Source organism: Haemorhous mexicanus, chromosome Z (genome assembly GCF_027477595.1).
Source record: "Haemorhous mexicanus isolate bHaeMex1 chromosome Z, bHaeMex1.pri, whole genome shotgun sequence".
NCBI lineage: Eukaryota > Metazoa > Chordata > Aves > Passeriformes > Fringillidae > Haemorhous > Haemorhous mexicanus.
Window position 1 is genome coordinate 38,832,937 of NC_082381.1, and position 12,855 is coordinate 38,845,791.

The window sequence follows — 12,855 nt, forward strand, 5'->3', positions numbered from 1 at the left end:
AGACATTTAATTTATTTCATTATTCTCTGTGGCTATAACAATGCAAGACTCTAGCACATTCAAGGAGATGAGCACAGTGGACAAAGGACTCCTTCAGAGTGCAATATTTAATGAAACTTAAATTAGGTCTCAAAGGACCAATAGAATGTATATAAAATATAGCACTGACACTGAGCCATTCTGCTCACATGCATGTTTTAAAGTAATTGTCATCAAATTCACAGATGGCCCCAGAAGATTTAAATGCATTTTTAATATAGCATCCCTACATATAACTTTTTTTAAAATTCATACTTTATTATAATTTCTTAACATGATGCACAGGACAGAAGGATAAGTCTACAGCTAAGACGGAACACTGCCTTAAGGAATAAAAGAAAATAGCTTTGTTTTCACTTCTTTGTTAGAAATGAATGAAAGGCTACATTTTTGCTTCTGTTTGCCTCTGTGAATTTATACATGTCAAAAAAAGTTAAGAGAGAATGCTTTAATATTCTAAACACTGCAATACAATGGGAAGATATTGCCTAATAATATATTTTATATATTGTTAAGTTTCTATGTATTTATGCGGTGAAAGAAATAAACAATACTGAACAAAACACCCAAAGCCCAAATATAAACCTGAATTAAACCAATTCTCTAATAAAAAAACTTACCTGTATAAAAATCACTCCCATAAAAAACAATATTTCAATGTAAAACAAAACAGTATGCAGAAGTTAATTATAAGCAAAACATTTTAAACAGGAAGAATCCACCTGTATTCACAAATTTGCTGTTAGCAAAATAAAAATTAAAAAGTTTGTTTCCCTTTTTTCAAGTAACTATGCAAAGAGATAGATACTTAAAACCTAGAATCAAAAACATGAAAAAAACTATGATTTTGAAATTCACAGTTTTGAAAATTATCAGTACACAACCAAAATTATTTTGAAGCAAAGAACTGAAATTATAAAACAAAGGACAACCAGATGGTATAGTTCTGGGTTCTGTTTTTTTGGTGTATTGTACCAATTTTGTTCTGCAATGCACTCTCTTCCAAATCCAGTGAAGACACATTCACTCAGGCCAGAGGAAGAAAGACTCCACATTGCAAGACATGGAAACCTAGAAACACTACCACAGCAACTAAACAAAACAAAAGAAAGGACAAACACCTATCCTAGTCCAGAAAGTGATAAAGAGAATTAAAGACAAAATTTGGAAGTAAGAACTGACGTCTGATCTTCAAGATTTGACTGCTTATTGGACACAAAGCAGAACAGACCTTAACCAAAAGCAGAGTAAGGTTAAAGCTCTTTACTCTGCTGTAGTGCCCCCTCTCCCTGCACTTCAGACATATAGATGCTGCAGTGTGTCAGGCAATTCCAAACTCTGTTTTCTACCAACCATCAACTTTAAGGGTTTTGGCTGAATGTGTATGTGATATCAAGATACTAACTGTCAGAACTAGTTGCACAGACAAATCCAGATGGGATGCTTGAACAGTTATAGCCCAAAGGATATTTACTCGTCCTCTAAGTCTCACAAGGATCACACAAGTAATGAAGGAATGCCCACAAGCCATAACATGGGGGACACTGTAGTGAAGTGTATTTTTCGTACCATCTCATTAAAGGCCTCTCCTAAATTTGGATTTTGTTCTCAAAGCCAAACTCAAAATAACCAGATCAGGCAAATGGTTAAATTAAATTTTTGCAGATTGACAAATTGAGGGATTATTTATTGCAGTCTATGAGGAAGAAGCAGTTTGAGGAAACACGCTAAATCCTTTCTATGCCTTTTGACATTAATTTGAATTCTACTGAAGCACTTTTCCCCCTCTGTAGTCTGCAGGTTTGTTTTATAATTTATCTGTTAAGATATATATAAATGTAAAAAAACCTTTATGCTAACTTCCAGAGAACTTACTACCCTTGCATAAAAAGTCCATTTAATGCAAGTGTCACAGGAGTTAAGTTAAAAAGAATTGCATATCCTATTACGGAAGTCCAGGATCTCTCCTCTTTTGCATGCACCAGCACCTGAAACTTTTGAAAAGGATGCCTGATGTAATAACACATTTCTAACATTCTATCTTAAGTTCTGTCTTGTCCAATTTTGACAGATTCTTTTCATCATTTGGGTATTCACACTTTACTGGAAACTGCAATTAGAGCAAGACAATCCTGATGGTATTGTAGATATAGTAGTTCTTGAGCATTTAGCTAGTATTTTTGAGAATTCTTAAGTTTATAAAACAAACACCATAACCAGACATCTGCACCCACACTTTTCCATCAAGGAGATATTGACTGTACTGTGCCAAATTGTTTTTCCGTTTTGAGAAAGCACTTGAAGCTGCAGATCACATACTTAACAAGTACCAGAGGCATTTATGATTAGAGGGTTATGTTGACATTATGTGAAATAAGGGCTCTTCTCGGTAGTTAGACACTCAAAGATACTTACAGAAAATGATGGAATTTCACCTTCCCACATTTGTTTCAACTGGAACTGAAACAGACCTTGGCTTTTAAAGTTTTAAGAAACCAATCTCAAACCTGAAGGCATAATCCAGCCTTCAAATGACATGAAAGTTAAGGAAATACAACAAAATCAAGCCCTGCTTCAGTTCTTTTAAAAGGTTTCTTTAAACCAGCAAATTTTCTAGCAAAATAAATTTTCTAAAAATTTTTCTAGGTCTGAACAATAACTAATTTCCTTCCAAACAGCAGATAATTAATAAGGTACATTAACAAAAATGCCCAACTATTTGGACTTTGAGAAGGTATAGTGCAATGACCCGAAAGGGACTTCACCTACAGCTTCAAAAAGCCCCCGTTAAAAATTCACACTTCAAACAATCATTTGGTGTATCATAAGTTTATTTAGTAGCTGCAGTTTTGTGTGAAAATGTGAAATTCAAATCAGTATTCATGTGAGGGTGAACGAAGGCCATCATTACAAATACAAATAGTGTTGTGCAGTAAGTGTCCAAGGCAATTCATAGCTCAAAGGATCACCAACTTTTACTGGAGCACTGACAAAAGCTTTCAAGCTTGCTCCACTCCTCTTCCTAACATACACCAACTACTAAGAACTAGTCAGTCTCCATGGCTCTTGAAGACTACATGACAGTCGCTAACTCAACAGAAAAAAGGTGATCCACAGCTCTAGAGGAGGCACAGTTCAATGCTGTGGGATGACACGAGATCAAGCGCTCTGCTCCTCGCGGTTCTTTTCTCCACAACAGCCGCTTTGAGAGATTCCTCTCGTGTTCCAAGCCTTAGCTTCCCACATGAACCTGGGTATACATCTGAGAAAAAGATTAACAAACCAGAACTCCTCCTCCACCCTTTCCGTGCGACGATCCCGTTTCGATCGACGGAGGTGGGGGGAATCCCCGCGCCGCACGGGGGCCACAGCCCAGAGCAGAGGGCGTGACCCGCCCCTACCCCCAGGCAGCGGGGAGGGCCCGCAGCACCAGTCGGCACCGCCCCCTCCTCCGGGGCCGCCTACACGGCAGGCACCAGGCTCTTCTTATCCAGCGGCTGCTCGTCCTCCTCGAGCAGCAGCTCCTCCAATTCCCCTTCTTCGGCTCCCGAGGCTTCGGGCCCACCGGCGGCCCGGCAGCGCCGCAGATGCCGCAAGGCCCGGCGGTGCTTCTCCTGCAGCCGCCCCAGCTGGGCGCGCAGGGCCTCCGCCTCCTCGCCCGGGTCGGCGGGGGGCTTGTCGGGGCCGGGCCCCAGCAGGGCCTGTCGGAAGAGGCAGCGGTTCTCGCGGCGCAGGCGGCGATTCTCCAGCCGCAGCCGCGCGTTCTCCTGGCGCAGCCGCGCGTTGTGCCACTCGCGCTCCTCCCGCTGCCGCAGCGCCTCGCTGTGGCTGGCCGCCAAATCCGCGTACCGCTCCGCCAGCTGCTGCGGCGAGCCCCGCGACTCGCCCCGCCAGCCCTGCCGCCCGCCGCCCGCCTCGGCCTCCTCCGCGGCCCCGCCGCGCCCGCCGCTCCCGGCGGCGGCACCGAGCACCGCCCGCCCCCCCCGCACCGCGCCGCTGCCCCAGCGCCCGCCCACCGCGCGCATGCGCCTCATCCGTGCCGCGCCTGCCGCCGCCGCCGCCCGCCCGCCCGCAGCCGCCGCGAGCCGAGGGAGGGCTCCCGGTGCATGCAAATCGGGGCGGGGCCTGAGCCGGCGGGGCGGGGCCGGGCGGGGCGGCCCACAGCGCGCCCCTTCTGTTTTCGCGGGCGGCCGGCAGGGGGCGTGGGGGGGGCGTGGGGGGAGTGGTGCTGAGCTCCCGCGCTCCCCGGAAACGGGACCGGGCTCGCCTGGAGCGGCCTTCAGGCTCCGTAGGCCGCCGGGGCGCCTCCCCGCACACTGCTCCCGGCCAGAGCCGCGTCCGGCCTGTCCTTAAAACCTGCCAGTGCTGGAGCAGCCACAGCTTCTCCAAGCAACCTGTGTCAGTGCCTCTCAGTAAAGAGTTACTCGCTTCGGTCTGGGATAAACCTGCCCTCTTGCAGCTGAAGGCCACTTCCGCTTGCTCTATTGCTACGTGCCCTTGTGAGAAGCCCCTCCAAACTTCTTGTAAAACTCCTTTGGAGGGTGCTGTAAGGTCTGCCTGGAGCTTTCTCTTCTCCAGGCTGAACAGCCCCAACCCCCCCAGAGTGTGTGAGAGGTGCTCCAGCGCTGGCATTAACCTAGAGGCCTTCCTCCTGTTACTGCAGTTCAAGGTCATTCTTGTGTTGGGTACCCCAGAGGTGAGCACAGCTGGACAGACAGGCTTGGGCTGCTGTGGAATATGACAGCCCAGGCAATTCTATGCCTGACAAAGAGAGGTTTAACTGTCAGGTCTGGTTGCACAGTCCTCCAGTGTTCACATGGGCCTTCTTACTGTTACTTAAAGTCCTTTCAATTCTCTGTGTGTGTCGCCCATTACCTAACCACACATGTTGATATCTGTGGATAGAAAGTAATTTTGGGATTACCATGACGATACACTACATATCATTATCGGCTTTTCTGTGCATTTTACTCTTTGGCTTGTAAACTGTCTGTGATGAGAACCATGCTTTCCTTTACGGTACAATGTTTGGTTAATTACCAGTTGAGTCCTGAGTATGGACCCTGAATTTGAAGTTGGAGAAACAATGTGTGAGAGTAATTTTAGTAATTACTTTCAGAACCTTTTCCAGTCTAAATGACAGCCATTTATTTAAAACACTTAGAAAAGAAACAACAAAGCACTGCAGAACAGAAATAATCTTAGTTTTACTGTACTTTTGCTGTGACTGCTAATCAACAGAAATGGACAAGTATTTCCTGTACCAAGCCATTTTCCAAGAAGAGATTGAGTAGGGTGTTACAGAAGTTCTGCATGGTATGTGACTGAACCAGTTTTGCACTGAAAGAAACATGTTAATACCTGTTTATGACTCAGTACTTAATGTTGCTGCTTTGTAAATTTATGAACATACCCACTCTTAAAACTTTAGTTTGAATTATAAGCTGAATCCAAAATAGCACTGAAACTCTTCCAGGTGTGTGGAAGTGGACCAGGGCTTTGCACTCCAGCAAAATAGTGGAGAGGCTAACAAAGAGCTTTAGCTTTTGATGACCAGTAAATTAAATTACAGTCATCGTTACAACCTTCACTTTGATCCAAATTCCTCAAGTTTTTCAGAGAATGTTGTATCATGGGTCTCAATTTTGTTTATTCATCTGTTCTGGTTTTTTCATGTGCCTTTATTTTATGCTGGTAAATATATGCATATATACTTGAATGATGATTGATCATCTGTATTCTTAGAAAAATTAGATGGCATATCTGAAGACTATTTACTGAGTTTCAGATTCCTTTGACAGTGTTTAAACACTAATTTGATGTTTGCAGGTTAAAGACAATGACAGTCATTTGGATTGGGGAAAGATGTTAAATGAACATAGAAAAACTTCCATTGTGAGATGGGATCACACTAGAAAGCGTGAAGGGGAAAAGTGCAAATTGAGAAGTAACCAGAGAAGTCATGACTAGTTGTACAGTTTTCAGTGATTTTTTTGCTCCCTGAATGCCTGTGATGGACAAAATATTTTAAACAGAAATACAGTGATGGTATTATTCTATTCCTTTTGATTAAAGCTCTGTGTTTACTTAATGGTATCAGGTCTCTGTAGATAAGAGAAAGTGACAGTGCTTGTGGACTATCAGCTGGCATTTTGAACCCTGTCCAACCTGCACAGGAAAATGATCCTAGAAAAACAAGAAAAATAAAAACTCTTTGTGCCTAGCATTCCCTTATAACTGAATCCATACTTCTGAAGTGAAGGGAATTCAAACAACACTGCTGCTTGTTTAAGTATTATATTGAGGGGAATAGTCTTATTTGGCTTCAGTGGAAGATAAACCAAATGGCCTGAATTGAGTTTAGTTGAATTTTTTTTGGTGTATTTTTTTTCCCCTTAAATTGTGGAGTAATAGAATGGTTTGGGTTGGGAAGGATCTTCAAAGGTCATCTAGTCCAAATCCCTGCAATATGAAGGACAACTTCTTCCATGTTAGGCTGCTCAGAACCCGCCCATCCTAACCTTGAATGATCTCAGGCATGAGGCATCCACCAGTTCTCCAGGTAACTCGTTTCAGTGTGTGACCACTATAACTGTAAAAAATTTCTTTCCTGTATGTGGTCTGAATCTACTCTCTTAAAACAATTACCCTTTGTCCTATCACTATAGACCCTACTAAAAAGTTTGTCCCCATCTTTCTTTAAGCCCTCATTGAGTACTGGAAGTCCAAAATAAAGTCTCCCTGGAGTCTTCTTTTCCAGGCTGAACAACTTCACCTCTCTCAGCCTTTCCTCAAAGGAGATGTGATTGAGCCATCTGATCATTGTTGTGGCCTTCCTCTGGGCCCACTCCAAAAGGACCATATTTGTCTTCTGCTGAGGACCCCAGAGCTGGATGCAGTACTTGAGGTGGGGTCTCAGCTGAGTGGAGTAGAGGGGCAGAATCACCTTCCTTGGCCTACTGGCCGCATTTCTTTTGAAACAGCCCAGGATATGTTTGGCTTTCTGGGCTGCAAGAAGACATTGCTGGCTGATGTCCAGTTTTCCACTTACCAGTATCATCAAGTGCTTCTTGTCAGGACTGCTCTTAATCCCTTCATTCCCTGGCCTCTATTGATACTGAGGATTGCTCTGACCCAGGGGCAGGACCGTTCACTTGGCCTTGCTGAACCTTATGACACCTTGAACATGATGAGTGAACCTATGAGCTCACTCCTTCATCTTATGCAGCTTCCCCTGGATGGCATCCAGATCCCATCCCTTGTGTGTGTCAAACACACCCCTTGGCTCTTGGTGTCATCTCCAAATTTGAGGGTGTACTCAATCCCACTCTCCATCTCAGTAGTGAAGACATCAGATAATACTGACACCAATACAGACCCCTGAGGGACACCACTCATCATCATGGGTTTCCATCCAAACACTGAGCTGTTGAATACTACTCTCTGAATTCAGCCATCCAGGCAATTCTTTACTCACCAGATAGTCCACTCATGAAATCTTCTCTCCAGCTTAAAGAGACAAATGATTTAGAGGAATGTGTCAAAGGCTTTACAGAAGTCCAGATAAATGACATCTGTAGCCCTTCCCTTGTCCATTGATGGAATCACTTAATCACAGAAAGGCCACTGAAGTGGCAAGCTGTGAATAAATTCATGGGGAAGGTTTATCCTTCCCTATCGCCCAGCAAATGTCCAGCACTGCTCGCAGTTAGGGCATTGTCCTGGGTCACACTACCCTGGGAAGCACCTAAGGAGACTGCTCCACGTTATGGTGGCGGCAGCTCCCTTTTGCAGACGAGGCTTGCGGCAACAACCAACAGAAAAAAAGAGAGCTGAGTCCAGCCGAGGGTGCAATCAGTTTTAATGAACCCTGAGGAATCCCAGGGCTGAAGCACAGATTACAGGGATTCAGCAGCTTTTAAGGAGCAGGGGAAACGGGAGGAGTCAACTTATGGACGAATGGGGAACCAAAGGGGAGTGGAGTACAGAGGATTGACATTAGGAATGGACCAATGGGGACACATTGAGGGAGGGGCCCTGGCCCCTGAGCCAATCACTCGATGCTCCAGCTAGAAGTTTCTAGAGGGAAGGGAGGGAGCGCCGAGTGACGGACAGGGCGCCAGGGAGGGATCAAAGGAAGGATACTTGGGTTTGGGAGGAGCAGGGATGACGGGCAATGTGGAGGAGGGTGGAGTGAACCAAGCCTGAGCCATTACAAACTGAGGGGGAAAACAGAACAGTCCAACACTATAAACTGAAGGGGAAATAGAACAACCCAACACAACACAACAGGCCACTTAATTGGTCAAGCAGGACTTGCCCTTGGTGCAGCCATGCTGGCTGTCTCATAAAACCTTCCTGTTCACTAGCTCAGTAGTGCGCAGGTTCATCTTTTCTATGAAAGGCAGCTTCCTGAAATGCCATCCCAGACTCTGAAAAGTAGAACAAAAAGTAAGGGAATATCCCATCAAATCATTCTTCCACTTCATACATTACTGTTATGGAAATGAACAAGGCCAAATTTCAGAAAACAGTTGAAATAGGCTCTCGTTTATTTAAAAACAAGTCAGAGAGAACAGAGAATCTGGGATAAGCCCAGATCCTCACACAAAAGCTCAAAATCCAAAACAACGTGCCAAGCGCATGTTGGGTTCTTTCACTAACAAACACAAACACAAAAAAGAAGAAAAAAAAAGAAACCCAAGAACAGAAAAATCCCCTTTTCATAACGGTCCCTGGTCCAGGATTGGTGGGTTTTGGATCCGCGCACCGATTGGTGGAATTCGGGCGCTTTGATTGGTCCTTGCTGATGTTCATTCTGGACCAATCATTTCCCCAGGGCATCGAGTGATTGGCTGGCGCTCTGGCTCAATCACTCTTCGAGTTGTCACCCTTCTACCCTCACCAAGTCCTGGACACTTTCCCTTCCCCCACAACAAACAACTCCCCATTCTTTCCCCCACATTATTACAACAAACTCATAACAACTCCCCCCTCTAAAACTTTGGTCGGGCTTTAGCCCGCATCAACCCCACTCAGTTCTTTGGTTTTTAAACAGTCTTCTGTTAACAGTTTGTTTCCAAACTATCTTTAAACAGTTTCTTCAAACCGTCTTTTCAACAGTTCATTTTGAACTGTTTTTAAACAGTTTCTTCTTCTATGGTATATAACTGTCTTAATTTCTGGTATCTTCTATAAGTCTCTATGGCTGATTCTTCAGTTTTTGCTCCTGAGTTGGCTTCCATCTCTTGTTCCTGCAGCATTAAAATGTCTTTAGCATTTTTTTCTTTCTCTCCACTTTTAAGGGTGAGCTTGAGGGAGTTGATTACAGTTTTCATAACGACTCAGATGAGGCATGGGATCATACATGGAAGAAAAATGACACTTATTAGAGCACCACTTAATACAATTAATATTTTCTTCCACCAGTCACCTTTTAATAAGTTATTCCACCAATTTTCCCAATCAGCCTGTATCAATGGGGTCCACCTTTGGACTGGGACATGGGTTAATTTCCGGATGTTAGTCGTAATATTGGTAATTACTTCGCTGTGATCATCTATTTCAATACAGCACTCTGAAGAATTAAACTTCCCGCATACTCCTCCTTCTTCAGCTAGAAGGTAATCTAAAGCTAGCCGGTTTTGATATATCATGGTTCTCATCTGCCTCGACTGAGCATTAAGGAGATCTATTGTTAATGTGGATTGGTTGGAAATAATTTCTAATAAGGCTTGTAATCTGATAATTCTGTTTAACATATAAATGGGTGTCCTGTATCCCCATGACCCATCTTGAGCCCAAGTAGCTGGACCATAGGTGGCAATGATGCGTTCTGGTGGCCATTCTTTCTCTCCCCATTGTTGTGTGCCTCCTATAGACAAGTCTCTCTTTTTCCGGGCTAATTCATCATAGAGTGGTATTCCTAAGTGATATCCTTCTCTCCTGGGGAGGAGGAAGAAGGATGGTCTTATTATGCCTAGGGTACAACTCCCAGCCCATCCTTTTGGCAGGACTACATATGCTCTTTTTCCACACAGCCAATATAAATTTTTCGGAGCTCTCCAAAATTGGAGTTGGCTTTCTAATTTATAATTGGTCTTGTTTCAAAATTTGGCAATTTGGGGTGCATCCCAGAATGTAGTGGGTTCTCTGGTAGGGCATTCATATAACTTCTCTCTTTCTATATAAGAGCATTGGGATATTTTTGACCTTGACCAATATAAATGTGGACGTTTGGGGATCCACCACTGATGGGTTTCATTCAGGACCAAATACCTCTTGCAATAGATCTCACCCAAATACATGGTGTACTCTGGATGCCTCCTCCAAAGACACTCTTTGCCAGTCACTTCGGATCTCAGGTTCCATACCTCTTCTTCTGGTCTGCTGTCTTGCTCGGATCCTTCTTTGTCTAAAATTCTAAGTATATCCTGTGGACTCATAGGAATCCCCTCCCATGGCCAAATCTCGGCCATACGAGTGTCCCCACAAATCCAACAGTTAGAAATGTTAAATTCATGACTAATTTTCTCCACTAGGTCAAGGAAAAGGTTTTTCCCTCCCAGAGCTGGGATTTCTGGTCCCTGTTTAATCACCCCTTTTATCTCTTTTTCTTTTATCAAATCAGATTCATAATTTCCATGTCTTACTTGTCCCTCAGTGGGTTTCTTTTCAGAACAAATCCACTTCTCTTTTATAGGGCATTCCCCCAACAATTTTTGTTTAAAATTTCCTATATTTTCGAATAGCCAATATGTTTTTCCGTCCTCTATGCAAGTTGTTACTGATGAAAAGTTGATACAATTCGGACTCGGGTTAGTGTGGGATCTGAGGACGGCAGTCCGAGATTCTCCTGCATACAAAGGGTAGTAACACTTCTTGCATGGTTCTGTCCCTCCTTCATTGATGATCATAAGTAGGAGGATACATAGGAATGGGGGTCCGGTTCAAGCCACTCTCCCAATCATGTCTCCCCTCTGTAGAGGATCAGCAACACTTTGTGGCAAGAGTGTACAGGGGAGTGCCCTCCCAAGGCATCTCCACCCCACTATCCCTAGGGTCTCCTCCCACATCTCCCCCTTTTCGGTTTATTAAAAAAGCTTCCCCCAGACTTTTCTGCAGAGCCTTCTTGAAACAACTAATCACCGTAAGCACAATCACTAGGATGATGATGATCCAAAGGAAACTTTTTAGAATGGAAATCAGCCATTCAGGGACCCCCCATTGTCCAAACAGTCTGTCAAGCCAGTCGGCTGCCTTCTTCTCGGTTTGGATGTCTCTGACTTGATTTTGCAGTCCTTTAATGTTGGATTGAATCGAGGTGCTGTGCGAGGATAGACTGAAGCAGCAAAGTCCCTCAAAATTTTCGCAGCCATGACCATGGGCAAGCAGGAGGAAGTCGATGGCAGCTCTGTTCTGGAGTGTGGCGTGTCTGGTGGTTTCCTCGTCCGCTAAAAGGTCGGATAGGGTGGCGGACATGGCATTGGCCTGCTTACTCAACCAGCACCCCAGGTGAGAAAGCTCACCGAGGGCCTTGGCAGCAGCAACCCAAGGAAGAAAAATGGACACTGCAACCCTCTTGGTGGTACCCCAATTATAAATTTGACTGTCGCAGTTGGGGTCGAATTCTTCAAAGGATCTTCTTTGGCAGGCCAATTTATTTTTCTTCCAATTATTTATTAAGGTGGAATTTGGGGTGAGGGTAGTTAGCTGGCCAAGGCTGCAGAGACCCCCTTTGATGTTAGAGGGGATTCCTGCCCAAACCCTGTCACCGCAGATGAGAAACACTCCCCGTGGGAGCACCCTGGGATAGGACATGGACTTGGATGGTGTGGTGCTCGTGTAATTGCACCATTCTGCCACATTGTATCGTTTGTCATGGGGCGAGACATCTGTACTTTGCGGTTTAGCAGTGGGTTGCCAATTCCGTCTCGCCCTGTGTTCAAAGGTGACACAGTAACTAGCTTTGGTGGAGCCCAGTAGATCTAATTCCTGGGGCTCCTGTGGTGCATGCGGGAAAATTCTCGTCCATTCATCCCAGGAGTCTGCCAGGTTGGGTTTCTTACCTACGTAAGGATATTCATTTTGTGACAGGGGGATTCCCACCAGACACGTGGAGAGTGGGTCATCCACACTTCCCATGGTCATGCAGAGATTTTCCTGTTGGAGGGACTTTGCTAAGGTGACCCATACGTTCTGTTTCGGCTGCGGTATGATCCAACCGCTGACCACCTGGATGGTCAGAAGGAGATAGATGGTGGCAGCACCTGTGGCAGCATTCTTGGCGGCACCAATGTTGTCAAGGGGGGGTCTCGGGATCATCATGGAGGGAATTCTGGTTTTATAAAACATGTTCTAGAAAGAAAACATGCATGAGTTTCATTTCAACTGTCAAGGTGGCCCATCTTTCTCTCCCCATAGCTCTATCAAGCCTCCCCCTTTTTTATAGTTAGAGAAAAAGGAAAGGGGAAAAGGGGTGGAATGCAGGGAAGAGCAAGGGGACAAGGGTCAGGTGGGGAAGAGTCAAAGGAAGGAGGGCTTGGGGAGGTCAACCTCTAAAGGTAGTGACAAGGAAAGGTAGTGGGTTGGAAGGGGCTTTAAGGGTGACAATAACTTGGGAAGGGTGGGGGTATGTCTTCGTTTGATACGTGGGTACAGTGTGTGGAAGGGATGTATCGGCGCGTTATAAGGACTCGCGCAACAAGGTTTGGATACGTCCCCTTCTTTTTCCTCCTTTTCCAGGAGTAAGCAGAGTTGTGTGTCCGGTGGTGAGCATAACTGACTTGCTCGTTGGCTGCGGCGTCTTCAGGCGTG

General features: G+C 44.9%; 1 protein-coding gene across 1 annotated transcript; it reads right to left on the bottom strand.

The window, feature by feature from the left end:
• Positions 1-2,852: 2,852 nt before the first annotated feature.
• Positions 2,853-4,073, bottom strand: TUSC1 (tumor suppressor candidate 1). The gene has a single exon (XM_059874260.1). The coding sequence runs from the start codon at positions 4,071-4,073 to the stop codon at positions 3,501-3,503; it is 573 nt and encodes a 190-aa protein (XP_059730243.1). The 3' UTR covers positions 2,853-3,500.
• Positions 4,074-12,855: the final 8,782 nt, after the last annotated feature.

Bases quoted from the DNA above. Each gene is read 5' to 3' on its own strand.
- TUSC1 (XM_059874260.1), bottom strand. From the start codon at position 4,073: ATGAGGCGCATGCGCGCGGTGGGCGGGCGCTGGGGCAGCGGCGCGGTG.